This window comes from Phalacrocorax carbo, chromosome 3 (genome assembly GCF_963921805.1).
Source record: "Phalacrocorax carbo chromosome 3, bPhaCar2.1, whole genome shotgun sequence".
NCBI classification, from domain to species: Eukaryota; Metazoa; Chordata; class Aves; order Suliformes; family Phalacrocoracidae; genus Phalacrocorax; species Phalacrocorax carbo.
In genome coordinates this window covers 18,708,111-18,735,951 of record NC_087515.1, presented here as the reverse complement: position 1 = coordinate 18,735,951, position 27,841 = coordinate 18,708,111, and the positions used below count along the sequence as shown (strand labels likewise).

The following is a 27,841-nucleotide window of genomic DNA, read 5'->3' as shown; positions in this document are numbered from 1 at the left end:
AACTGCAGCACACTTGCCTTTCTTTTTCCTGAAGCTCAAGCCATATTATAGCATACACCTTGATTCAACAGCTGGGCGCAAAGATAGTATTGTGGCATTAGTTTAACATGGCAGATTTTCCTAGGCATGGAAAAGTGAATTGAACTCAAGCCCTGAACAATTTCCTGGCTCCTGCAATCAGCGCTGCAACCTTTGTCTTTCCAGTAAACGCATCTGAATTGTTTCCCTGCGCGACTACGCGTAAACTTGTTTATTATTTTATTCTAGGGAGCTGGAGACAGTTTTGTGGGAGCACTGGCCTTCTACCTGGCTTACTATCCCAAGTTACCCATGGAGGAAATGATCAGGAAGTCTAACTGCGTCGCATCAGTGAGCGTCCAGGCACCGGGGACACAATCTTCATATCCTTACAGGAAGGACTTGCCTCAGGACCTTTTCTAATTGACATTGTCTAGCTCAAGATACTGATTTTATCTTATCCCAGACAGCGTTGTTATTCTGACTGCACTGAGGTTCTCCTCTGCTGACTGGAAAGGCTAGGAAATCTCTTTGCTTCTTATATGGGGAGTCCTCTTAGTTCCTGTTGTACAACAGTAAGATGGGGTGGGAGTGGTGGGCCTTTCAAACACCACACAGCAGGGCTCTCTGGCCCCACACATACCTGTCAGGCTCGCGGCCATCCCACACAACACCCTCTACCGAACCACGCGAAGTTCACAGCAGAACACCTGAGGGTATTGGGCTCCTGGCAACATTTTTACTTTATTTTATCAGAACTCCTGACACGCAATGGCAGGACACGAAGCAGAGCCTTAGCTTTGGGATTGCAACTGCAGCCCTCAGCTGCAGGCGCCACAGCCAGCATCTGGCTGGAGACAAGGCACCGTATAGCCAGCCCTGGGCCACCTGCCTCAGAGGTGGGCGCTCTGCCAGGCTGCGGGAGTGCCCTCGAACTGGAAAGAGAGGAGGGCTAATGAGGTAGACTTTGAAAAATGGTTCTAGCCCCATTGCTCTAAACATAGCTGAGCTAATTAAAGAAGAAAAACTTCCAAAACCATCAAGAGAACTACATTCGCTATCTGCTTCCTTCATGCTTGACAAAAATCCAGGAGTGAAAAGTCCACCTGCCTACCTGACTGAAAATAACATAGCCCTTCCAGCCGTGGTCTTAGCTTATCCCAAAGCTCCTCTTATTTCACCAGGCTTCCATTGCTTCTTCCTTTCCTAGGAAGGAGCTGGTGCAACACTACCCCTCCAAGGAATGACACCAACTCGCGGTCACTACTGTTGAATCTGTGGCCTGTAGGTTAGAAAAACTTGCAACCCTGCCATTGAACTCCTGCTGTGGAAAATGTGAATTTTTATTGCCTTATAAAACAATAGTTCCTTTGAAGATTACAGCCTCTTTCACAATGGAAAACACAGACAATGGGATTTGCTATTTGATTTTTTTTAATTGAGTACTGTAAAAATAACTCAAAAGATAAATAAATGTTACTGTGATGATCTATGTCCAGACATGAAGAATTTTCTCTCTCTACATTGTTTTATTCACAATGGCCTTCAAATCACAGGAGACGGTGATCCCAGTTCATTTCCTCTCTTTTCAGCCCATGTTGCTGGATTTCTGAATTAGCATTTGCCCTGTCCGCCCCCAAAACCATCCTCTCCTCGTGCATAAATCAAGTCCAGTCATTGTTCAGATAGAGCGGATTTTTCTCTTCTCTGTGAAGAGGACACGTTGTTTTGCTATAGGGGAAAAAAGAATCCGTTAAGAAGCCCAAAGTGTTAAAATTCAATTCAACGAGCCTGTGTCCCTTTGGCTGCCTTCGCTGCCTAAATGAGTGTGGAGCAAGTGACTGGCACGGCACTGCTGTTAACCAACTCTTGAAGGAGTTTAGTAGCGCTTTCACTTTACCACATGTAATTTTTAGTTCCCAAGAGGTCCATTTTACCTCTGTGAAAATAAGCATCGGGATTTGAGTGGCTGAAAACATTCAACAGCTGCTCTGTGTGGCTGTTCTGAGTCACAGCTGCTCGATGTAGGGACAAAAATAGGTTCTTACTGCTTTCTACTACTCTTCAGCTTCAGAGCCCAAACAACTACAGATGATGAGCTGGATCCAGTCGGTCTCACAGAGTGACTGAAAAGTTAACTCTGAGTCCTGCGCATCTCTCAGTGAGGCACCGACGGCCCCTGCCTCCAAGGCCTGGTGCGGACATCGGCAAAGTCAGCTCAGCTACAGGTTAAGCACAGTCAATGTGTTACTAAAAAAAAAAACTTCATTACATGAATTCCTTTGAAAGCTACGCAAGAGCAATCCACACAATAACAAAAATCTTCTTCCACATAGAAGTTTCGCATTAAGAAATACTGCAACTTAGTAACACATTCTGTTGCTGCAGTTAGGAGGTAGTGAAACTTGGGCACTACTGCCACCACTTCACTAAAAAGCTTCATTCTGTGGAGGTCCCAGGTTTCTGAGAAGTACAAAACATAAGGTGAAAATGCATGCCAAGTGAAAATGCTTCCTAACATATTCCTGATGTGAGCTGGTAGCTAGACTCAAATTTACTTCTCTTCACACATGCAGCACTTTCTCACATCAATTTCTCACTTGTGTTCTACTACAGGCTACAAAGATCAGAGCTTTTTTTCTTAATTATTTCCAATTTCGTACTTCAACAACCTACTCCATGTTCTGTATAGGCAGAAGCCCTACTTAGTCCAAGCTCTCTACACTCTTCGCGTTTCCTACGAGCTGCGAAGCTTCTGGAGGATCACTTTGCACAATGTTTCGATGCAGTAATTTAAACTTCTTACTCAAGAAAATAATCCTAGTGACCTCCAATTCCCTCTCTATATGGAATTCAGGAGGAGAGCCACAACCTCTGTCAGCGGGAGCACTCTGATAAGAGCATACCGCCACTCTGGTGGTTTCTCTCACCTGCCATAAACCTCCTGTACTGCTACATTGGAGCATGAAAAGGTTAGTCATCTAACAAGAACATAATGAGAAAAAATAAGCTGGAACCACATAAACACCAGCCATGCATTATGTTATCTACTTAAGAGCTGCTTAATATGTTTATTCTATAGATTTAAGTAAGCCTTTTTGGCATTAACTCCCCCATGCTATTTCTAGTTTAAAGTCTAAGTTTCCCCAAATTATGCTTTTTATCGTTAAATTAAGTTTTTTAATGTTTACTACAGAGCAGTTCCTCCCACAGAAACTTGAGCTCTTAGTCACCTTTCAAAAAGCCTGGTGAGCAAAAGGCAGCCTGGCAAGTTCTATAAGCCCCCAACAAACCAGATTCTTACACTGAGAAAATTTGCAAGGACCAGAGGAGCATAAAAGAACCCACAAACTGTCAGCTGGAGAGTGGTATCATTTGTGGAGCAGAAAGAACTCATGTTTATTTCTTTAAAAGTCCATTTTGTAAGTGATGGTTAAAATGTATTGTCTAGGGCGCCCATGGCAGCTCAAATAGAACATTTCTATTGATGCAGACTTGGTGGCTGCTTGTTGGAGGTAGCACAGTCTAGCAAACCACACAAAGAAACAGAATGAAAGAACTCCTGTGTTGCTTTGCTTTGCCACTGACATGTGGCACAGCTGTCATCAAAGATTCTGATGTGTCGGGCAAGTCATTACTTTGTTTCACTGCTACAATCTGTAAAATGAGGGTAACATTTACTTCCCACTGGAATGTCATGAAGAACAGCAACTGTACGGTCATCTGAGTATTAAATGTTATGACATATTCTGCTCAGATGGAAAAAATCCTGTTATATTCAAATCTTTTGCCCCACACAGTCAGAGAAGCTTATCCGAAGCAGGCTGACTTCTTCCCCCAGCTCTTACCAATGGGATCATATCTCAGCAGGACCAGTTTTTCCTGCAGTCGGAGCCTCCTGATGTTGAAACAGTAGCCCGTCTCAGCCGCACTTTTCATCCTCACCAGAACATATCTAGAGTCATAAGGAACACCTGTGTCAGTGCACCGGCATGCAGCAACCACCCACCGCATGTCTGCCAGGGCACAGCCAAACGGACAAGCTTTTAGCATAAACATTTTGGCACAATCATGTAAGATACTTCATTTCACCTTCACAGATGTTCTGGATGGGAGCGTCAATACTATAGGCTGAACTTGTAACCCAGGCAAAGAGCCCACTACAAACCAAAAGCTCCAGCATCAAGTTTAAGTAAATGACTCCTGAAGAGAATACAAGCCCAGAGAGAAGTAGCTCCTCCAGAAAACAGTGAGGGGGGAGAAAGACAGACAGACAGACAGACAGGAAAAAATCAGCTACAATTGAGTCACTACGGCTTAAAAGATAATGGCAAGAAAGGAAGGATGATGGTAATTAAAAGATGTTCAGGCTGTAGATAACACCGTGTTGCAGACTATCACTTCCACATGCAGAGAGGAACCCGAGCAGATAGGATGGAACAAGAGGCATGCAAAAGGAGAACCAGGGCCCCTTGGCACCATCCATCCTGCTAGTGATGCAGGGCTTGACATTAACCCAGCCATGGGGACCCTGTTTCCCCCAGAAGGCTCTCGGTTTGTGGGGCAGATGGGTAGCCACTGCGGTGTCCCTGGGAGCAGGGAAAGCCAAGAGACCGAGAAAGCCACCACCACAGCCCCCACCCTGGAATTATTCAGAGACCTGCACAACTTCCCAGACACAGGGCATCTTCTGAAGGTTAAAAAGAAAGGTCAAACCCTTTAACCAGTCCATAAATACTTCCTTCTCCTCCACTGCAATAAAGAGATGGATACATCTCTGCACGTGCACATTCAATTAATTTGCCTGGATTTTCCTGCTTCTAGTACAAAATGGTCTGTCAAAATTAACCTTGAAGAGACATCCATCCTTCCTCACTTGTGCAGCTCTGACCAGCATGCTTCCTTGAGCTCTCCCTTCTCAGCTTTGCAATCTAACTTATCACTGAGTTCAAAATAAACCAAACACCGGATTCCTGCAGACCAGCTAACAAGCTGGTTACATAGTCTAGGGATCATCCCCAGTTATTGTCCTCTCCTGTACACTACTGGAGGTGTGATGTGCAGCACCAGTAACCACACAGGCTCCTTCCCCTACACCTCGCCTACTTCCTCAAAGCCTCTCTGCAGTTCCCCCTTTCTGGGGGAATGGGTGGTATCAGTATGACCAGGGTTCGGCATTCTTGTGCACCACATATCTGAGGCCAAGCCCTTTCTGAGCGATACACCTTGTTCAGAAGACTTGCTGCCCAATGGAGAAACATAACTAGGAGCAGAGGCAGAAAAGAACAGTGGAAAGCAATCAGGACACAGGGAGAAAACCCAAGGGTAGCACAGAAGGGTAACTAATATAAGGAGATAACACACTCCTGAAGTATACATGGGGCTATACAAAAAACAGGAAGGAACATTAGGGGAAAAAAAAAGAAAACATAAAAGGGGGGATTGGGGGTGGGAAATCACTACATTAACAGTAGTAACACCATTTTTTAAAACCTGCTTTTTCACCTCATGGGAACATCCTGCTTTGCTGTGTTTGTTTCTGCGAGCAGGTAACAGTAGCAGGCTGAGATGTCAAACTGCTGTCTTCCCTGTCAGGCGCATCCTTGGGAAGCGCTTTCTTGATTTCAAACCCTGACAATTGTGCAGAAATCCTGTAACAGAATAATCTCTTCAAACCCAGAAAGTGGTTGGTACTGGCTCTGCTGGGGCCTGATTCTTAAAAAAATATAAAAATCACAGAACGTACCAAAGGCTGCAGCTGCCGAGACTGTGAAGTACCAGATGTAACACACTTGCACAGAATGCAACTTCTGAGAATCAGAAGGCAGGAATGTGTTCGTATAAATGTATCAGTTTAGCCCCTCGTGTTTGTTTAGTTAATTCTCTTACAAATAACATTTTGGATGTAAGCCATTCTCTCCACATGATCCTGTCTCCTTGCATCCACACTTAAGACTACTGGCATGCTGGAAGTACATATTCCTTTCTTTCCAACCCTTAAAACGCATCAGCTTTCTTTACTGGTCAAAGTACTCTGACTAATTTTCTTCCAGAGCCCACTACCATCCCTCCTGAGCTGGACTACAGCACAAATCAAGATGCCCAGAGGGCTGACTGCACCCCATCTGCTCCTCAAAAATAAAGATTTGAATGTGCTAAAACTGGGAAGCGTTCTGCACCCTGCCTGTGAGAAGGGTTCACAGCACCTGCCCAAGGCCCAGCCCACAAACAACACAAAGACCCATGCTGTACCTCAGCCCGCTCTCCTCAGCCAAAAAGTATGAAAGCTAAACAAAACAAAGATTATCTGGATAATTTATAGCCTCTCTTTAATCATAAAGCACAGAGGTGTGCTTTCCCTGCGCAGGGCACTTTGGATACTACAGCTCAGCTCAAAACAACAGCCCATAGGACAAAACCTGCCTTTTTAGAACCTGGGGGGTTTTTCACACCATCCTGTACTTAACCTGTGAAAAGACACACATGCAGAGGGACAGAGAGGACACAGCTAGACACAAGGATTGCAATTCTCTCAGGTGTATTAAAAAATTCTAGAGAAGCCTAATGTTTTGTCAAGTCACTTGAAGATACAGGCTAGTATCAAAAACTGGTGAAGAAAACATCACTTACTTTGATTTGCTCTTGGCCACTGGATTTTTGCAGCATGAAGAAGAGAAAGAAAAGAAAAGACAGTTATCGTTTTATCTTGTTTCCTTTATATGCAACATATAAAGATTAAGTTTTCCACTGCTGGCCTTTGCAATAGCCCCAGACAGATTGTGCAGAGATTTACTGTCACAAAAAAGGCCACTTGTCTTTCCATCTACGTGCTCCCAGTTGCCTGCTCTTTCTTGCATCACACCACTGTGCAAACACAGCACCCAGCACAACAGGCAGCACTTGCTGCAGCCTCCAGATGTTTTCAATATAACACTTCAATGCTACACGTGAATTCACTAGATGAACGCGCAGTTAGGGCAGGTATGAGCCAAAAGTGCTGGTGAAAAGAGCAGCCCCACTCTCCTCCGCTTATTTACACCCACTCCTGCTCCATTCCTGCCATAGTGCCAACACAAGGGTTTGCGTCTCACAAGGCTGGTTTTAGGCCCTCGATCCAACCCACCCATGGCATGAAATAAACAGAATTATTTTCTTCTGTCAACTCAGTGAATTTAAGGTAGTCCTAAATCACAGAATCACAGGATGGTGGAGGTTGGAAGGAATCTCTGGAGATCATCTTGTCCAACCCCCCTGCTTGAGCAGGGACACTGGAACACCTCCAGGTGGGTTTTGAATGTCTCCAGGGAAGGAGACTCCACAACCTCCCTGGGCAGCCTGTTCCACTGCTCTGGCACCCTCACAATAAAGCAGTTTTTTCTCACATTTAGGTGGAACTTCCTGTGTGCCAACTTGAGCCCATTGCCCCTTGTCTTGTCATCTACAGCGTAAATAAAAAAAAAAAAAAAGCCCTACTGAAATTTAAAAAATGGCTCTCTCTGTTCTGCCAGTGCAAGCCTTGCTTAGGCCACCGTGAGCTCCGGGTCAGCCTCCCGTGACACACACGCCCCGGCACACGCCAGCATGCCCAGGCACGGCGGCGGGCACGCTCCACACCTCACCTCACCTCACCTCACATCCCCCTGCTCTCTCCGGCTACTTCCCACTTTCCCACTCAAGAGCCGAAGGTTCTCGACCACGCTCAGGAAGGTCCCCGCATCCCGCTCCCCTCGGGGCGGGGCGCCGCCCCTCACCGGCACCGCCCTCAGCGGGCTACCTCTCCTCAGGGCGGGAGGGAGGCGGGGGGCGGACCAGCAGCCCCGGCTTCGCGCCCCGTAACGGCCGCCCCGCCGCACGAGGCGGCGCGGGGCACGCCGGGAGGAGCAAGCCCCGCCACGAGGCGAGGTGAGGTGAAGGGCAGGTCGCGTCGTCGTCGACGCCGCCGCCGCCCGCCTCCGAGGCCACCCCCGCGCCTGCCGCCGCCGCCGCCGCCGTCTCCCCCCTGCCTCGCCCCTCCCCGCGCCACTCACAAGCCGCCACCGTCAGAAACATAACGTCAGTCCCGACTAAGCCGTCCCGCCGATCCCCTCCCCCGCCGCCACCGCCGCTTCCGGGCTGCCCGGCAGAAGCGCTTCCGGGGCGCGGGTTAGGGGGCGAGGCTATTTGCCTTCCTGTTCCCGCCTGGGCGCGCTCCAGCTCCGTCCCCGCCCCCGCCCCGCGCGCGCGGAGGGGCGGGGCTGGCGCGCGGGCGGGGCGCGGCGCGGCGGTCGTTGCGGGGCGCCGGCGGCGGGAGGAGCGGGAGGGAGCGAGGGGCGGCGGGCGGCTCCGGCAGGCTGAGCTGCTGGGGTCGGCCCCAGCTCCGGCCCCTCCGCTCACTCCCGCCTGCCTCGACTCCCTTCTGTGTAAAAAACAGCGTGCCGCCGCGGCCCCAAAGCCCCCGAGGCGTTCGACAGCCGCGCCCGTCGGTGTTGACGGGGTAACTCTGCAAAAGCCAGGCAGGAGGGCTCGGGGGGCACCAAGGCAAGCCCCCGTGCTCCTCTGACCAGCCAGGCAATGCGCTGCAAGTTATCACCCTCTGAAGAATTCATAGAAGGCCGGTGGCTTACTGCTCCTCCCTCTCCCGCCAGCTAGGTAAATCGGCAATGAAGGAATCCCAAGTCCTAAAATACTTAGCAGTTACCAAGGCAGTAAAAATGCCGGCTTGACGTATTTAGGTGGAAAGCAAGACTTAGACTGTATGATAGCCTGCAGCTAATTCAATATTCTGTGGCATGAAAACAAACGGCTGACCCTATAAAAGTGGCACAAGGTGGTGTCCCAAGGAAAGCAGCATTGCTTGTGTCAAGTGTTCGCTGGATGTGTTGTTCCTCCTTTTGATTCAATTATTTCCAAATACTTCCTCTTAATGATACAATGTTTCAATCTTTACTATTTGGCCTTCAGAAGTATAAATCTAGTAGTTACATAATCTGCCCAGGAATATCAGAGTGAGAACTTGAAAACATTCAGGATGATAAAATGTGAGTACTGTAAGACTTCGTCTCTTTGATCTGTGTTATTGCCTCAGTCAGAGCACAGACTGAAATGGAATGGGATTGCCAACCTCCTGACTTCACTGCCAGGAATATAAATCAACATTAAAGATGATTTTTAAATGAAATAGCAAGTTAAACATTTGTACAAACACATCATCAAATAGAGGTTATACTGCCTCTTTTTAAACCTCTTCCCTGCTGGCAAAAATAAAACTGTTCCACTGACATTTTCTCTGCTCTGCTGTGACAAGGGCTGCATAAATATAGACAACATGGATTAGAATAGACTTCAGCAGTCGTCGACTTCCTTTCTAGCAGCCTCTTCTGCAGACAGTTTTCCATAGCTATGGGTGAAAAACAGGGAGTCTAAAACTGGTATATATGGCAAGATGGTGACAGTGTAGCACATCCCCGATGGAAGCAGTCATAGCTAACCCTGGGGGAAAGGCGTCCCGGCTGGAAGAAAGGAGAGAGAGTCTGGATTTCTGACCCTGACTTCGATACACATTTGCTGTGTGGGCTGGACAAGTCATGTACTTTGAGATCTTTGATGGCATGTGCAATGCAAATGCAGATTTTTCCTTCAAGTTTGCCTAGAGAAAGCAAGGAGTGTGATGAACTGTAATGCCAGCCTAGAAAACTCTGGTGCTTGCTTAAGGAAAAGTCACTCATGTCTCCAGCGGAGAAGCTGCTGGTGCCAAACGGACCCATGTCACTCAGAATCAAACATGGTGTGGGTTTTTCTTCAGCTAGAAAACCAACCAATTTGTCATGTTATAATCTAAATGATTCTTTCCATTTTTATTATTTACATTATAGGCTGAGCCCTCTTTTATCTCCAGGAAGTGAGGAGATGGCTGCTCCTTGCCAAGACAGTGTGGTCAGGTTGCTGGCTCACACGGGGCAGGCAAGGGGCTTGTGTCCAAGGTTGATGGGGCTGATGCTTCTTCAAGCGCGTATGGCTCCTGAAGTCAGTCATCACTTGAAAAAGTTGCAGGAAAGGAGAGAGGGGCAGCAGATGAAATGTTTGCAAGGTAAATATCCTCTTGGCACTATATTTTCCACATGAGTTACTGTCAATTAACGCATACAAAAACTCAATGCTGGAAACAAGAGAATAACACTCTAAAGCCTGGGAAAAGCTCCACGTGTCCTTCCTGGTTTCCCACAAAAAAACAGGCAAACAGCTAACTAAGCCAAAAAATGCACACAGCTCGGTGGACATAGTTTTAAAAGAGTCAGGCTATTTTCTCCTCTCTTCTTGCTTTCCCTTTCTCAGCGTGTTACAACTTAGCAGGGTTCTTGCTGTCCGCAGTGTTAAACAAACACTCACAGGCACTATTGTGCAAAGCACTCATCTCAGATAAAAGGTGGATTTTTATATTCTTTCTGCATATCTGAATCCATTATCCCAAGAGGGCCCAGAAGAAAGTGGGCATTAGCTTAATGCAGCTCTGAAAGGGGAACTGTCCAGGTCAGGAGAGCAGGAATGATGGAAAGGGTCGTCTAAATTGCTAAATACTTTGAGCCAGTGACCAAATCCATTTCAGCTGCTGGCCTGTTTGAAATGAGCTGGTGACGGCCTTTGGCCCAGTTCTTAGGGGTGTCCATGGCACAATACTGATTTGTTTGCTGGCAACCTTGTTAGAAAAGCCAGAAAAGCAATGGGCTTGGACGGTTCCCTTCTTACCTCCAGAGCTTAGTCTCACAGATCAGATACGGGGCACTCTGGTGTGCTAGGTTAGGGCACAGCTCCATTTTCAGGGCTGTACCTGTTCCCTGCTTATTCCCTCCAGAGCGTTGGCCTCTGGATCCGTTCCTGAAGCTCCTTTCCCCAGCACTGACGTCATTCACATGTAAGGGGAGAAGAACAAAGACAGCACTCGCCTGTTTTCTTCTGTGAATTTTCAATACCCATTTCCCAATCCCGACGTCCAAAGTAACAACATCCTTTCAAACCGCCCCCTCTTGAAATGCCACAGTAGTCAAACAGCTGCAAATCAAAACACCTTGTAAACAAGTGACTGAAATCCCGTGGGATGCCCGAGGGCTTGGGCACGTCTCAGAGTGATTATAGTTCCTGCTATACAAATTGGAGTCCATGTAGCACAGTTTGTGCCAACTCCGAACTCTTGCATTTTATTTTTAGTCCTGTTTGTCGAGGGGTTCTCATGATAAAAAGAATGACGTTCGGTATCAGTGATACACAGACAAAATTGGATAGTAGCCGGAAGTGATCATACGACTAATCCTCCCCACTGAGACTTTTTCCACAGGATTTTGGATCCTGTGGGCTTCAAGGACAGCTTTTCTCTGGGTGAATTTCACTTCCCATCAGCAGGCAGCTGAAAAATTGGTCTTGCATGGCATGTATATGGTGAGTCTCATGCAAAGATATGAATGTCATTGTGATCACTTATGCCAACAGCTGGGACTATCTGGGACACCAGAGGCAACATTGTCTAGATGCATACCGCTGATCGAAGATCGTTTTTAGCAAACTTCTAAATCTTCTTCCCTTTTTGGGGCAACAAAACAAGGCTTTTGCCTTCCATGCATGGGGTTTTGTACACAGAGCAACTTAATTCATCAGCAGGGCTCAGTCCTGAGGCTTTCTAGTCCCCCAGACATAAGTCACCCATGCTGATACTGAAGGCATTATTCCTTTCTTTGGAAGAAGCAGCTGCCCACGGGGTGGGGTGGGGGATGGGGTGCGGGGATGGGATGGAAGGTGCATTAGATTACATCTCTAAAGCAGATCTTCTCTCAGGAGAACAGGATGAGTTCTCATTTGTTTTGGCTTTTTTTTTTCCCCTCTAAACTTTGGATTGCTTTAATTTTTACTACACTGTAAAATAGGAAAATACAAGAAGTTAACTGGTCAGCAAACACTATTGCTTAGAAACATGGAATGCAACCAATACAGCACACCTAGTGCACCATAAAAGGAAGGTGGGATTGGTGGCCCTGTAGCACAAAGGGATTTAGCTGTGGTATTGTGGCAAAGAAAGAGTGTATCAAAAAGAAACCTGTGAACCTGTAAGGCCAGCTACTTTTAAGCAGCGTAGGTAAAGGCAAAGGGAGATAATAATTATGTAATGTGAACGTGGAGTGACAGAGATAGGGAATGGAATTTTTTCCTCCTATAGCTTATTGGAGAATGGCTCAAGTGCCTGGACATGGTTCCTCTTATGTCAAAACACTACTGTGGAATGAATTAGTGTATCACTCCCATTGCTTCTTGGCAAGGGAGGTGTCTTCAGCGTTAAGCCAGAGTGATCAGATCTAAGGGAAAAGAAAACAGGCAGGTTCAAGTGTGGCAAGTGGATGTGGTCCTGCCCATTTTTTAATTCTGGGGAAAAAAAAATTCTAGAGAACCAGAAGAAGGATAGGGTTTCCTGCATCCCATGGCCTCCCAGAAGACTTTTTCACTTGGAGGAAAGTCATAGGGTTCAAAGCTGTTTCTCAAGTGCTGCTGTGTTGTACTGCCTTGATGTCATGCATCATTATAAACAAGTTATTATTTCATTCGTTGTTTTGGGAAATGATGGGACTGGAACAATACACCCACAGCAGTTCCCTCCCTCATCCCAGCAGGCTCTTTAGTGAGCTGCTTATGAGCTGTACCTCACTGATGTCTGTCTGTCTGTGTCTGGTAACAGTGTGTGTCTAGGGAATTTGGAGTAGGAATATTGATAGATTTTATGAAGGGTGGAGAGCTGAGAAAGAGGAGAGGGACATAAAATTGCAGTGTTGTGGTTTTGACAGCTGCTTGATCTGAGAACCCCAGGCTGAGAAGGCCCCAGGGCTTCACCACTGCAAGCACTAAATGCATCATCGCTCCTTTTTTCTATGCATTTGTGCTTCTGAAGCCAGTCATTTACACCTGATGGGATAGAAAGAAAACAGAATTAAGCAGAGCAGTGTTCTATTCATTTATGTCTGCTTAGCTCAGGTTCGAGCTAGACCTGGGATGAATACTTAGAAAAATAGGGATCATCATAAAGGAACAAGTAGTAGAAATGAGGCTTAGCAAGAGTATATGTAGAAATCTGTTTGAAGACTTAGGCTCTTGCATAACTGTCTCTGGCTAGTTCCCTAAACTTTTTTTCATCTGCTGTAGGCTCCCCAGACCCATTTTACTTAAAAACATACAAGCAATTTGAAAGTCCTGATGACGTCAATGTGTATGCTGTGACCTTTGCAAAAACATTGTCTTTCCTCTTTCTATTTCATAAGCACTGTCCATCTGGCCTTGCCCTGTTGCATTGCCGGATATGAAGAAATATTCTCCCTCCTGTAGAGGGGAGGCAGTCCATTAAGTGAACAAGTTAAGGGCTATAGCAATATTCACAGGTAGCCTGTTGTAAGGGATTTGTTGATCAGTGAAGGTATATGTACACTCCAGTCACCTTTTAGCCCAGGTTGAACTCTTCAGTGCTGTCAGACTACTAGGTCAAATAATTTAAAGGTAGCTCAAGCTGGCTGGCTGGAAATATTTATTGTCTGACAAAGAACAAGCTATTTCCTGACATCATTAGATAGACCAAGATATTCTTGAACTGCCCACAAAACAAAGCTAAACCAAATCACATGTTTTTGCCAAAAGTTATCCTACCCAAAGGAACCAAGAAAACCATTCACCTTCCTTTTTTTCCCCAACTCTTACAACATGGGCTCTAACTTCATCATTATAGGAAAAACTGCTCTTCCTGAGTGTGAAGATCAGTAAGGGACTAGGTGTCGCTCGCTAAAGGTAACTAATCCCATAACTCTAGTCCAGCTCTTTAAGAGTGCCTTGCTCTCTAGCCTAACTTCAGTAAGTGTCCAAGGGGCAGAGCTGCCTAAGAATCAGATACGTAAATATGATGCAGACCTGGTCCGTAGCACCTGACCTCAGATAAATTCCTGTCCAAACATTTCCCCTGTTCACAAGACCCAGTCCATACTCCAGACAGAGTGGGAGAAGACTGGTGCGTTGATATTCCCAGCCCTGCCCTGGACTAGGTTCTGATGACCTAGTTCTGGGTAACTGAAGATCTCACCACTTTCTCAGTACAGAAATACTCTTTCATCATTTTGAAATCATGATGATTCCATTGAAGAGTGCACATAATCTAATACTGTCTGTAGTGACCTCGTGCTTGTGTATAAATTGGTGGTCAGAGCATTTCATGCTGACAGAAATACAGAATGGTTTACTGGAAAGGGATTAAACTGGTTTTTAAAGTGTCTGCAGAGCCAAATCAATTCCAAGGGTTTTCTGAGCTACTAAACAACCAGAGGCAACCACTGCACTTCCCTGTCACCAGTTGCAGCCTTTTACCTCTCCTAGGCAGGGACTGTCTTCTAATCTGTATTTGTACTGCTGCTAGTTCTGTAGGGTGCCACCCCCTCTGATCCTCTGCACCAGTGTGATGGTACTGGTAAGCCTCCACTGGCAGGGCCCTTGGCAGGGCCCTTCCCCAGCTGCCCTCCTGTCTGCGATACCTGTGGGTGAAATACAGGCAAACGCCTTCGAGTTGGATGTACATCTGATGCCAACTGCATCTGGCAACCACTCCGGCACTGCAAAGGACTGCCCCAGGATTTCTAGTTATTTATAATTCAGCACCAGATTGGACCCAGTTGCTCCTGGTTAGAGATCTTTTTGCAATAACAAACTAAGATTACATGAAGAGCTTAAAAAAGAATTTCACCCCTCCAGGGCCAAATTACTTCCACTTATATACAACTGTCATATCTTTAAAGGGCAAACTCAGAAAGCTAACACTGAAAAATATAACTCTACAACCGAGATTATCTGCCTGCCCTCACTAGGCAATCACGTCTCATATCTATAAGGTCTTTCATAGCAAAAACCAAAATTCAGGCTAAGTGGATGGAAGATTTATGTACAGAGTAGGAAACAACAGCTTGGGAGGAGGTGTATTTGAATGCTGGAGCCAGTTACAAAGACAAACCTCAAACACCATACGACTGCTTTTACATAGCATCTCACTCATGTCTGGTAAAATCACTCCATGCTCACCCAGACTTTGCAAACTGCTAGTCACCAACTGAGAAAGGCATGGTGACGTACATGTTACGGTAGCATCCGGCTCTGGCAAACAATCCACTTCCATATGTAGCTCAGGATCCATTCCAGACGTTTTATAACTGATGTATTTCTCATGAAATAATAATTGGAAAGCAGGGAGATTAAAACCCCTCTGTACCAACTTACCTGTCCCACAGGAGGTGTCATGCTGATCAACTCACCTTTAGGGAATTTAATCAGGAGCAGAGTTACACAGGAACATGAAGAGGTCACACCTTACCTACCCTTTTTGTGAATATTCTCAGTCATATAATGAAAGAGCAGTCATGCTTCACATAGTGACTGTATTCAGCCCTGATTATATACCTAGATTAATAATTGAAGCACTTAACCCCAGGGGCAAATGGATTTTCCTGAAGAACACAGAAACTATGGAGGGGGGAGCTCAACGTGTCAAATATCAAGATGTGGAGCTGCTCATAGCCCTTTGTTCAAAGATTTTTCCTACAAAGAACATTTTACTCTCTTCAGAAGCCCGGCATTATTGTCAATTTTCCTCTTACCCCTTTTTCAATGATGGCACATGAGAAAAGTGGAAAGGGAGGAAGGAAAAGTGAGGAAAAGAATAAAATTTTTTCACTATCTTTTTAATTAAAAAAAAATCATCACGTAATTTACCTAGCAAAGTCTATAGGTTTCAGATTTTTATCCAAAAAAGGACAAATTTTTTTTGGTGGTTCCATTTTCCTTCTTTTTATGTGCAGTCAGGACCCAGCACTGCATTGTCTTCAGAGAGCAGCACACTGAGACCAGTGACTAGTACCTTGACAAGAATCCTAGCCCATTTTTCAGCCACAATAGTACCTTACATCTCCAGCTGCTGTAAATGCTTGGGAGGCTCTTCCCGGGGACTGGGCTACGCGTGGGTCCCTCCCAGCAATATGAGAAGAGACTTTCAGAGCAAAGAGCTGAAAGGTCTCCTTCACTGAGAGAGTTAAAAAATCACTGCCTGCTCGTGTCTCTCTACAGTTTGCTTTCCTCTTCCCCTTAAACCTCCTGCTGTTAGCTATCACTGTCATCATGAGCTGTCAGACTCTCTGTAAGAGCCTAGACAATCCTCCGGGGTGCATGCCCCTGAAATGCTGCTGTGACCAAATTCTGCCCTACTGCCAGTGAGTCCTCGGAGGCCCTGATTTTGGCCCTGCATGGAGATGCTCAGATACAGCAGTGATGAGTTCAGCTTACAATGAGCTATATGGTCTCTTGGTCAAACACACTCAGGTGTGAGTGGAAGAGAGAGCAACAGCAGGTTGGTCAGTGGTGCTTCCTGAGGGCCAGGCTGTACAGACAGTACGCTTTCATGGACTGCAAGGGCAACTAGGCTTTTGCAGCGGCTGTGAATGGCTGATGATCTACATTGCCTCTACTCCACGATAAGCACCAAAATCGTCATGTGAAGTGAGTGCTATGTTTGCTTTGCAGTGGCAGTGCAGAAGAAAGAATAAATTATGTATCCAAGGGCTTTGGTAGTATGAAAGTCAGAAGTAAGCTTAGAAATAGGGCATTTGTGCCTTCCCACTGCATATGTTCATATCACATGCAGCTATACCCCTTTCAATAAAACCCCAAGATTTAGAGAGACAGAATTGCTTCAAGCCTCCTGAGTTCATTCAGTCAGCTGCAATTTATCATTTAACCTTTCTAAGCAAATCTACTAGTTGCCAATCTTGGCTTCATTTTCTCATTCTTAGAACTGCTGAGCAGAAAGGTCAGTGTGAAATACAACAATAAGCAAAGGCTCTTTGATTGATTCTGATTTTTTTTCTTGAGAAAGGGAACAGCTTGCAATTGGCGATGCAGTCCAGAATGGGCAGGGTGTGTAACGTTCTGCAACTCTGCTGCAATCTCAGGTTAACAGAGAGGACAGAGTAGATGCCTGCTCTGCTGCGTTCATTGCCATTGCTTCCTGCAAGATTGTCTCTGTTCCAGAAGGAGCCTGTAACTCACTGACTGATCAACAGAAATTAAGTAGGAGTGGCTGAGGTTCTTGAGCAAAATTATGAATTTTCCAGTATGACTGCGGCTATCCAGAAATTCTGGGCAGCTGAACAGCACACACATAGAGACCATCTTCCACTGCATTTGCATCCAGGGCTCCAGCCACTTTGGAAACAGGTGCGATTGACCCATATGCATGGCTCAGAGCTGTCACTGGCAAAATGCTGCATTTCCCCAGCCTCTGACTCTCCCACAAGAAATGACACCCTGACACCCATTCCCAGTCAGGCTGAACGAACAGTCCTGGCAATGGATTGGTACCAGCAGCTGAACTGTTTTGAAAATCTGGACTAAAATTCCCAAAACAAAGTGGTAACTACCAAAGGCTGGATCTTCAGCTGCATGGCTTTCTTCTAAGCTTATTGGCATCCTTGAGAGGTTTCCCACTGATTTCAGTGAGTTTTGTGGAGGGAGTTTCAGCTAAAACAAAGCATGAATTGGTTGGGCTGAGGTCTTAACCTCACCCCATCCAACCGTAGCTACTTAAAGCCTCATCAACTGCTATAGTCAACACGGGTAACGCACCACTCCAGAGAGCAGGCAAAATCATGGCTCTTTCCATTTGCAGCAGGTTGGCATGAGAACTACAGTTCAGGTCTTTTAGTTAAGTGCCTTACATTAGGCAGACTTCCTGTGTGGTCTCAAGCAGCTAATTTTCTCTTTACCTCTTGGCAGCTCTGAGATAAGGACATTTTTATCTCCCCATGTATAAAAGAGTTGGAGGTTTTTGAAAAATCTTTCTAGAAATACAAGGAATTATTATACTTCAGCAAAGCAAACCCACTGTCCAAGGAATCCACACGCATGGACTTCTGTCTTCACCAGTCCCTCTTTTCTCTTCCAGGACAGCCACATAACCACCTGACTGTCAGTTCTTGAGTGTCCTAACCATTGTTCATTCTTATTTATTTCAGCTCCAACTAGTGTTCAGTCTGGAGGCTAAGACCTTTCTGCAAGATTGGTTTCAAGTAGATATGCAAAGAAAGGCAGCTGGGCAGTGGGCCTATTTCCCTCCTAGCAGCTTTTGTTATGATTTTAGTTGTGAAATCTGCTGATGGGGTGGAGGCTGAACTGATTTTCTGAACTGCCTTGTTCACTGATATGAAAACCTCTTGTCTTGAAATTAATCAGACCAAACCCAAATGACTTTACCTCATGAATCAAAGGGTGGCTTTGCATTTGGCCACAAGAAGAGTGGCATATTTTTTTTTTAGCTACATGGAACTGGGAATGTTTCAGGCAGTGATACTCTTTATTCAACAAGAGATACACAGTCATGACTGAAGGAACTTTTCATTTCCCTGTGAATTACCAGATCAAGCAGCCTTGTCTAATCCCTGTTCTAGCCTTTAAAGTTGGGACACTTTAAATTTTTCATATTCTCTGCCAAAACCTATTTTTAAAGTTCTTATTGCAGTAGCTGCCAGATATGAAGAGGCAAGTGCCTCCCCCCATTTGTCTAAGGGAATAAGTGAGTGGGATAGCACAGGCATAGACTGAATCTCCCAGATGAGGCTCCTAAAACACTGTACGATCACTAGTGAGTTAAGAATCACAAATCCTTCCTGAGTTAGTGCTAAGTTCCTTTCACCAGTGGAAGGCAAAGAGAGGTAGGCATGGCAAGGGGCAAAAGGCACCTGCAAAGAGGATTTTGCTCCTTGAAGAACAAAGGGAGTGAAGGCGTGTCTTGTAGACAGTAATTTACTCAAGGTGATGTCATCACTAGGAGTCTTCCCATTGATCTCCTCAGTCATTGCAAACATCATAAGTAGACCTTGCTGAATAACATTCACAAATGGTGTATCAGTGTGTTAGGCACCTTACCTTCTGCTATCAGTTTTGAGTAACTTGCTCCTTGGTTCAGAGATTACAAAGTGAGAAAGAGCCAGTGGCATCATTAGTCTGAGCTCCTGCATAGCGCAGGCTGCAGGATCACACAGGATTGCTTGTTCTAATTTTTTTTTTTCTTTACATATTGCTAGCAAATGGAGAAATCTACCAGAGGCCTTACATAAACTGGTGAATTACTCTCACTTCTAAAAAATCATGGTTTTTTTTCTAGTCAGGATTTGTCCAATTTCAGTTCTCTATAATTCTTTTATTTATTTGTCTGCCAGTTTGAACAGCCCTCCATTACCAAACCTCTGTTTTTATATCAGCGCTGAGAGACTGTGATCAAGTCAACCCTTCACCTGATCTTTCTTCAAGCACATTGAGCTCCTGGAGTGTTTCACTGTAAGGCATGCTTTCTAGTCCTCTAATCAGCCCTGTATCTCTTTGTACTTTTTCCAATGTGTTATCATCCTTCTGGAATTATTCACAAATAACCTTTTCATTAGTCAAGCCGTTCTTCAGATGGTTGAATAATATTTGCCTGATGAATTTACAGTAATCTTCCTATTGGTTGGTTATATTGTTTGTGAGTTGTTAACATGAACAGCTGCAGAGGTCTCTTCTCCTACAGCTCCACTGGCCATAGAAGACATTTTCCTCTGTTGTTAGTCCTTCTTCTGGGCAAGCCACTATGCCATCTGCCATCGATCCCAGCTGAGCCACAGTGAGACGCCAACAGGCTAACGTGTAAAACTGTTCCTGTGTCTCAGGATGGAAAGGGACATAGAAACCAGCCCAGCCACTCTTGGGTTAGTTCTGCCATTCTTGCTTGTTTCCTGCAGATTGCCAGAATCCTTTGGTATGCAAGAAGTCCTGAGAGATACTCTGAGAGTTCCCCCTGAACTGGGGAACTCCTGAAAGAAGGGCATGTTTATCACCTCAAGAAGCTTCTTAAGTGGCTGCTTCAACTGATGCTAGTTACTGTATCTAGTGCTTCCTAACCTATCAATCCCAGTGATTTATCTTAATTACCAGGCTCCATGGTAAGTGATTGACATACTGGAGTATTTGTGAACCAACAGAAGGCTGGTGTGACCTCTGGGCAAAGATTCAACACCATAGAAGGCTATCTTCTTTCGACAATGTCCTCAATCATGCTCATCTACATTTGAAAGAGCTCGATGCCCACAAGAAAACTGTGTCTATTCAACAATTACACAAATTTTAGCTCAGCAGAGTATCAAGACCCTTCTTAATTACAAATTAACCTGACTCCTTCTCCGTGGCTGCTATGTTTTGTTGTCATTTGCTGCAATGAAACAGGAACTTCCCCTTTAGCTTTTCATTAGAGAGCCACTTGGTAAATTTCACGTTCTAGGCTTCAGCTGAACTCACCTTTCTTGCCAGTGCATGTTTCCACTGAACACATGGCTTGGTGAAGAAATAGCCCATTCCCTATCCTGCAGCCTCCCCTGTCCCTACTTCAGCCAGGTAGGCAGTTGTGGTTGTGTTTGCTCTTGGTCTCTCTGAAGCCACAGAGGTAGTACAGCCTAAACTCTTCCCTGCTACATGACACTAGAATCCCACCAACTTCTCCCCCTCCAAGTGAAAATCAGGGTGATGGCAAAGCTCACATCCTTGGGTCTCGCTCTCTCTCTGCAGTTTTGGACCCTTGCAAGTAGCTCTCACTGCCATCAGTAAGGTAAAAAAGAGCCTCTTTCTGCTGCTTTCAGCTAGAAGTTCAGAAAACCACAGCCACCTCCAGGCTTTGATCTTGAGCCAAAGCCAAAGCCAGCACCAGCCTCCTTTGTTCCCCAGACCTTTTAGTTTTGCTTTGACAGACACAAATGCTCTTCTCTGTGCTTTCCCTCTTCTTTCTCTTCCCCCTTTTCTCTCCCCTACTCCCCAGACCTTAGCTGGGAGTCTGCAAACTTATCATCCCTGCGGGAGAAGGTGTGTATGAACTTCTGCTTCATGGGTCACCAAGACAATGCTGGACCAAGGGAAGTGGGCAGGCAGCGCCTAGGTGATTTGGCCCCAAATGTTAAGACAATGGGCTTTCCTGCCATTGTTTTCTGTCAGTCTGCCTCACTGCAGGAGGCGATGCACACTCTGTCCTGGTGGCTAAAAATGCCCAAGAGGGAAAGGGAAGGGCCTTAGCAGACATCTGGGGCCAAAGAAGAAGCGATTTGTTAACCACGTGTAGCCACAAATGGAGCTTTGAGGGAGGGGACTGCAAATAGCAAACTATTACCAGATGTTCAAAGTCAATTCAAACATGCCACCTACTGGACCTGAGCTTGGAGACTTGGTAGAGACAGGGCAGATGGCACTGAAGAACCAGGGAAGATGAGCTTCCACAGTCGCTCCCTCACCTCTTCTGGTCTCTGGACTTGATGATCAGTGTCCTCAACTCTACTCTGCAGAAAGCTTTCATATAGCCAAAAGCTGAAGAGAGCAAGGCAGAGGGCATGCAGCATTCCCCCAGAAGCTCTGTGGGAATAGTCTTTCTTGTATTGCTTTGCAGAAGGAAAACACATTAGAGCAGCAAAAGTAAAGGCTTTTTAATGTGGAAACCTTGAGTCTGCCCCTCCTTTGCCAGAGCCTGCTTCATGTGATGCTGAGCAAGTAGGTCACATTTTTAAATGCATCCCCTAGTTTGGGATGCTCCAGCTTCAGACATAATGGCCTGTGGTTAAGAGGTGCTGAGCAACCTTCGGAGTCGTTAGTTTCAAAATATTGGATGGTCAGCACTTCTGGAGCTCTTCATGTGTCAGTTTCTTGGCCTCTGAGGAAACCTTGGAAGTGATGACAGGAGGATGGTGAGCCATTTGCCCTGGGTAGGGAAGGTAGAGAAATCCATGACTCATTACCTTCCTACACACACCATGGTAGTGCAAGTCACCGCTAGTGAGCTGTAAGCCCTTAGGAACTTTATGTGCTCTGGATCTGAGGAAATGAAGAAGGCAGAATAGAGGGGCACATCTGAAGTACTGCCATGAACCTCCCTGTGTCTCAGAGCTCTGTCAGATCGCTGCTTGAAAGACTGCTTGCACAGCTCATAGGCAAATGAAATCAAAGGAGAAGAGAAACGAACCTAATACCAAGGCAGGTAAATGTTCTTTCAACCTTCTTAAGTGCCACTGAGGGCAAAGCATTATAGTTACAAAAACAGCTGCTATTTGTATAAATCCTTTCCTAACATTTGTGGTAGATCACATTGTCATTTACGTTCCAGTTCTTTCCTGAAGCTTTGCCACAGGGATTTGGACAGGAATTCAAGTACCTGGCAGTTGGAACCATGCCCCTACTAAGCCACCTAAAGACTGACATTCCAGGCCTCCCCTCATGGAGAAAAGCCTTGGTCCCCTAGCTGAGCTTCAGCATCCTGATTACAAAGCCTGTCAGATTTCATTGTTAACGAGTGAGGAAATAAATTGGCTCTAATTATTCTACGAAGAGCTTAGATGGAATTTTACAGGGAAGAAGCTTTGTCTAGAGATTATAAGAGGAGACTCTGAGCCAGGATTTCCATGTTTTATTTCTGGTTCTGCCCCTCATTCATTGAGTGGCCTGAGTGAACGTTGTATCTTGTTTTCCCCCATCTGTAAAAAGTGGTGATGATATTGAGCTTCCTGGCATAAGTGTTTCTAGGCTTAATTAATTCACAGCAGTGAAACAATGTGAGTTTTCAGTTGGAATATGCCATAGTAATAATCAAAGAAATATTTCTAGCTGCCTTTGGTATTTGGCATTCTCATTCTTTTTCATGTATAGATGACAGCCATCAATGAGAGAGAACAGAGCTTTCAGTCTACTAACTGGTGACTAGGGGTTAAGGAAAACTGGTGTGTAAGTGGGGAATAAATTCACTGAAATTTCATTTCTTCTCATGCTGCAAAGAACAGATAGACAGACTTTTACTCAACTATTTGTTAGTCTGAAATTTTCAATGAATTGTTTTACACATACAAATCTTTTTGCAAATTATTCACATTGACTTTTGTTTGAGTAGTTTCTACTCGTGCAGAGTTATTGGCCAATCAACTCACATGGTATTGTGTCTGCTCCTTAAGTGGATAACGCACAGGCTCCCAAATACCTTTTAGAACCATACAGTCACAGAATTGTTCAGGTTGGAAGGGACTTCGGGTGGTGTCTAGTTTAACTTCCTGTTCAAAGGAAAAGGAGGTCAGCTATAAGATAAGAACAGGTTGCTCAGGGCTTCCACAGTTGGGTCCTGAAAACCTTCAAGGATGGGGACTGCACAGCTTCTTTGGGCAATAGTTGACTGTCCTAATGATGAAAATGCTTTTCCTTATAGCCAGGCTGAACCTCTTTCACTTCTATTTATGTCCATTGTCTCTTGTCCTCCCACCATGCACTATGGTGAAGAGCCTAGTTCCATCTTCCTGATAACCTCCTTGTAGGAACTGTCAAGCTGGGGGAGACAATCAGAAGAGTAAAAGACAGAAAAGTCATTGTTGACATAAAGACAGTTTAATAGGTAAAGCAAAAGCTGCACACACAAGCAAAGCAAGACAAGGAATGAATTCACTCCTTCCCTTCGGCAGGCAGGTGTTCAGCCATCTCCAGGAAAGCAGGGCTCCATCACATGTAACGATTACTTGGGAAGACAAATGTCATCACTCTGAACATCCTCCGCTTCCTCCTTTTTCCCCCAGCTTTATATGCTGAGCATGACATCATATGACGTGGGATATCCCTTGGGTCAGTTGGGGTCAGCTGTCCCAGCCATGTCCCCTCCCAGCTTCTTGTGCACCCCCAGCCTGCTCGCTGGTGGGGTGAGAGGCAGAAAAGGCCATGACTCTGTGTAAGCGCTGCTCAGCAGTGACTAAAACATCCCTGTGTTATCAACACTGTTTTGAGCACAAATCCAAAACACAGCCCTATACTGGCTACTATGAAGAAAACCAACTCTATCCCAGCCAAAACCAGCACAGTCCCCTACAAAGCCATTTCTTCTCCAGGTCAAACAAGCCCAGTTCCCTCAGCCTCTCCTCACAGGGCTCTAGCCCCAACCATCTTGGTGGTCTCCGCTGAACTTGCTCCAATGTGTCAATGTTTTTCTTGCATTGGGGGTCCAAACTCTGTTAATACAGCCCAGAATGCCTTTGGCCGCCTTTGCTGCCAAGGCACACTGCTGGCCCATGTCCTGCTTGCTCTCTGGCTGGATACCCAGATCATTTTCTGCAAAGGTATTCCCCTGCCCATCAGTCCCCAGCCTGTACTGCTGTAGGGGCTCTTCCTTCTCAGGTGCAGGACTTTGCATTTGTCCTTGCTGAATTTCATAAGGTTCCTATCGGCCCATTCCTCCAGCCTGTCCAGGGCCCTCTAAATGGCAGCCCTGCACTCAAGTGTATCAACTGTCCCCTGCTACTTTGATGTCATCTCCAAATCTGATGAGCAAGCACATTATTGCCTCATCCGGACAACTGTTAAAGACATTTAAACAGGACAGGCCCCAGGACAGACCCCTCCAGTACCACACTTATTACTAGCTTCCAGGTAAAGTATGACATATTATTCTCTCCTCTGCAAGCCTGACCATCTAAACCAGTTTTTTTTACCTTCTACTGGTCCACCCATCCAGTCCATAACATCCGAACTTGAATATAAGAATACTTTGGTAGACAGCATCAAGCCTTACTAAAGTCATGGTAAAATGCTTGCCAAGAAATCATGTATGAATAACATCTACATATATTTACCTCTGTGTGTGTGTGTGTGTGTGTGCATGTGCTTTTTGAAAACAGAGTTGTGAACGACTGTGCAGTTGCAGTCTAAAAGCCAGTCAACATGGCACTGAAGTCAATTTGTATCTTAGTGTTCAATTGCTTGAACATGTGCTCTGTTGTTTTCCATGTTATGGTTTTCCATTTTACCTTTGACCAGGATTTTTTTAAAGCAACCGTCTTTGTCCTTACATCCAAATCCAGTCATGAGTCAAATGTGTCTCTGCATTCAGCTGATGGAGCTACTTCTAGCTGTAAGTTGTTCTCTAAAGTTTTTCCTTCCCCTAATGTCAAAAGGAGTTCTAATCTTTTCAACCTCTGCCTTCACCAGTAATGTCAAACATATGGTCTACAGGAGATATGGACCACCAACAAAATCATGGGAAGCTCATGGACCGAGAGAATGTATGTGAGTGAGGCACTCCAGGAGAACAGGATTGGCTCCATGCCTGGCCTGCATAGGCTTGTCAACATAAGCAGTATAAATCTCAGGCACCATACACTCTATGTATATCTAGGCTTTAAACTTAAACCAGATCTCCAGCTTCAATCATCACATCCCTGCTACTGATATTCAGCTCTGTCCTGTGCCTGTCGTTTCATCTCCTGTTGTTTGGAATTATAAAACAGAGAGATTTCCCCTGCAATTGCAAAATAGAAGCTGCGTGTGCTCCTCATAATCTCTTCTTGCTAGCAACATTATTTTTCTAATGAAGTTAAGAATATGGTCTGAGAGCATCTGGGTGCAGAGCGAGGCCATGCATGGAGGCAGAGGGGATGTGTGGCCATTTTTTAGCAGGACAGGAGAGCTCACACCCCTTCAAAGCCTTGAGCTGTTCAAGGAGGATGGTGCCTAAAAGCGAGCTGTTCTGCAAAATTGGAGCCATCCTTGGCAGGAGCTCAATGGGTGCTACTGAACTCAGGTGCAGCCACACTCAAGACTGTTGTTCCTAATGGACAACACGACACCATCCATGCCATGATGAGGTATGTACTGACTGCTACCCAGTTGGAGAGGGGAGACTTTCTGAACCTCTGGTCCCTCATCTGTTGGAGATCACCTGTCCAGATACCGAGTCTGGCTAAAAAAATTACGTAAAAAGGCTGGTGGCAGAGCCGGCTCTGCCACCAGCCAGGACCGGTACTAGAAGACAAGCCTCCCCCTCTCTTTACAGTACATGAACTTCCAAAATCCCATGTTTGGGCAATACTTCTAGCTTCCCCTCCTTGGACAATGTTAGGTATGTAATGACACCCAGCCAGATAACATAGAGGAAATTGTTTTTTTCAGACAGACTGACCTGTCAGCTCATGTCTGAAGCCCCATGTTGGGCAGTGTGCTGGAGGTGTACTTGTCCAGGAGTCAGGCAGCACTACAGCTAAAGCGTGTGAAAACTACCATATGTGAAAAACACAGAGGTTGGTGTTGGTGTCTAACACAGCCAGTGCAGTTTGGGTGAGTGGACGGCTGGATGTTGTTTCTAGCTGATCTCCCACCCAAAGTGTGGTGAGGACCTCTGTAAACCTGCGGCTACCTCCTCCCAACAGTACTCCTGTGAATGTCGTGGTAATGATTATTTCCATTAGCCAAGAGGTGCAGTAACTAGCCTATGGCAGTTCATCGGGCTGCAGCAAAGCCCAGCCTTGTGACTCCTGGACCCCCGAATTTTCTGTGCAATTAAAGACAGAAATCCTTCCTTTACCAATTCCATGACACAGCACTCAGTGACAATCAGGCCATTGCCTGAATGGTTTAATGAGCCCTCTGAAGCCCTGGAGAGAACGGTTGACCTTACTGTTGGATTTTCCCACCTTATTTTCTGGCAGACAGAAAATAAAATCTCCTGTAATGATCTTAGCTGTGAATGTAGGTACTGCAGCCTGGTTTTTATGCCAGGGTTATTTCCCAAAGTTGCGTCCTATTGGAATGGGTCCTACCATCATGCAGCCTTCCCACCCATACAAGAATGCATTTGTGTGGTGTGTGTTGTAGTCACTGTCTTGAACTGGCTAATCCTCCCTCCCTTCCAGGATGGTGTCTGCACCATGAGGTCTCAGTGTCAGAGGCACTATTTTGCCAAACCTGATGATGTCTCCCTGCGTTCAGGGAAGGGTCCTGCTCTTCACAAGCTGGGGACTGCAAACACTGCCCTTGCTACTGCTGTGAAGTGAACGTTGCGTACCTCTTGGACCTGGCATAGTGACAGTCAGGAAGTCCTGGGAAGTCAGGAAGCCACAAGTGCTTACGACATGCCATAGATACCGGCAGGTTTTGCCTGAGATGTGTGGCCCACAGCAGGAGTGAGAAGAGCCCGCTTTGCCCGGCTCTCTGCAGAGTGTCTGCAACCCACAGCCCAGCCGGTGTTGCCATGGACACATTGTCCGCTCTGGGCCTGCAAATTCTGATCGCTTCAGTGAAAATAATTTGATGCAATCAGTGGAGACATGGTGTTTGCAGTTACCACACCCACCTGCACAGATACACACTCTCCTGCAACCATCGTCTTTGTGCCATGGTTTCAGTAAGTGAGCAGAGAAGTCTGCTTGTAAGCACAGTGGTGTGTCAGCCAGCGGGGATGGTTACAAACGTGGCTTTCTCCGGCTCTGCTTAACAAGACCTCCTCCTGCTGCTTGGAACAATGTGTTGTTACCACAACACGACATCTAGTTCAGAAAAGAAAGCCAAGCACAATCCACCCAAACTTCAAAACTTCCCCCTTCCCTTCACCAACAGATTTTTCTCGTCAGGTTCAAATTATTTGCCAATGAGTGCTGGAAAAAGCCATTGCTCTGGTTTGGTCTGTATTTACTTGCTGCCCAAAATCTACAGAAGGCATTTCTGGGAAGTAAACATCAGGGGGTGCAAGAAAATGACATTGGCCTGTAGTAAAATTAAGGCTAGCTTCTTCGAGAGTCGGGCCACAGTGGTGGTTATTTCATACTAGTCCATTGCGGCTCCGTTCCCTGGGCTGATGTGTCCAGGCTGCATGCTGTAATTTCAGGCTTTTTTGAACTGAGAGTAAAATCCCAGAAGCCACAGGCAGCATTACCCAGCCTCAGTGGGCAGGCTGGCTGGGTCACCTCTCCGCATCTCTGCCCACAGG

General features: G+C 45.8%; 2 protein-coding genes across 3 annotated transcripts in view; one reads left to right on the top strand and one right to left on the bottom strand.

Annotated features, from left to right (window-relative positions):
* Positions 1–1,518, top strand: part of RBKS (ribokinase) — a 69,729-nt gene extending 68,211 nt beyond the window's left edge. For both annotated transcript variants that reach the window (XM_064446043.1, XM_064446044.1), the window contains one exon: positions 268–1,518. In XM_064446043.1, the coding sequence (XP_064302113.1) occupies positions 268–441 (174 nt within the window). In that variant the 3' untranslated portion in view covers positions 442–1,518. The remainder of the gene's footprint in view (positions 1–267) is intronic.
* On the bottom strand, positions 1,435–8,181 carry MRPL33 (mitochondrial ribosomal protein L33). The gene is made up of 4 exons (XM_064446049.1): positions 8,046–8,181; positions 6,649–6,667; positions 3,867–3,973; positions 1,435–1,749 (listed from the first exon to the last, which is right to left on the bottom strand). Exons 1-4 carry the CDS (start codon positions 8,065–8,067, stop codon positions 1,700–1,702), a joined length of 198 nt encoding a protein of 65 aa, XP_064302119.1. The 5' UTR covers positions 8,068–8,181; the 3' UTR covers positions 1,435–1,699.
* Between the last annotated feature and the right edge of the window lie 19,660 nt (positions 8,182–27,841).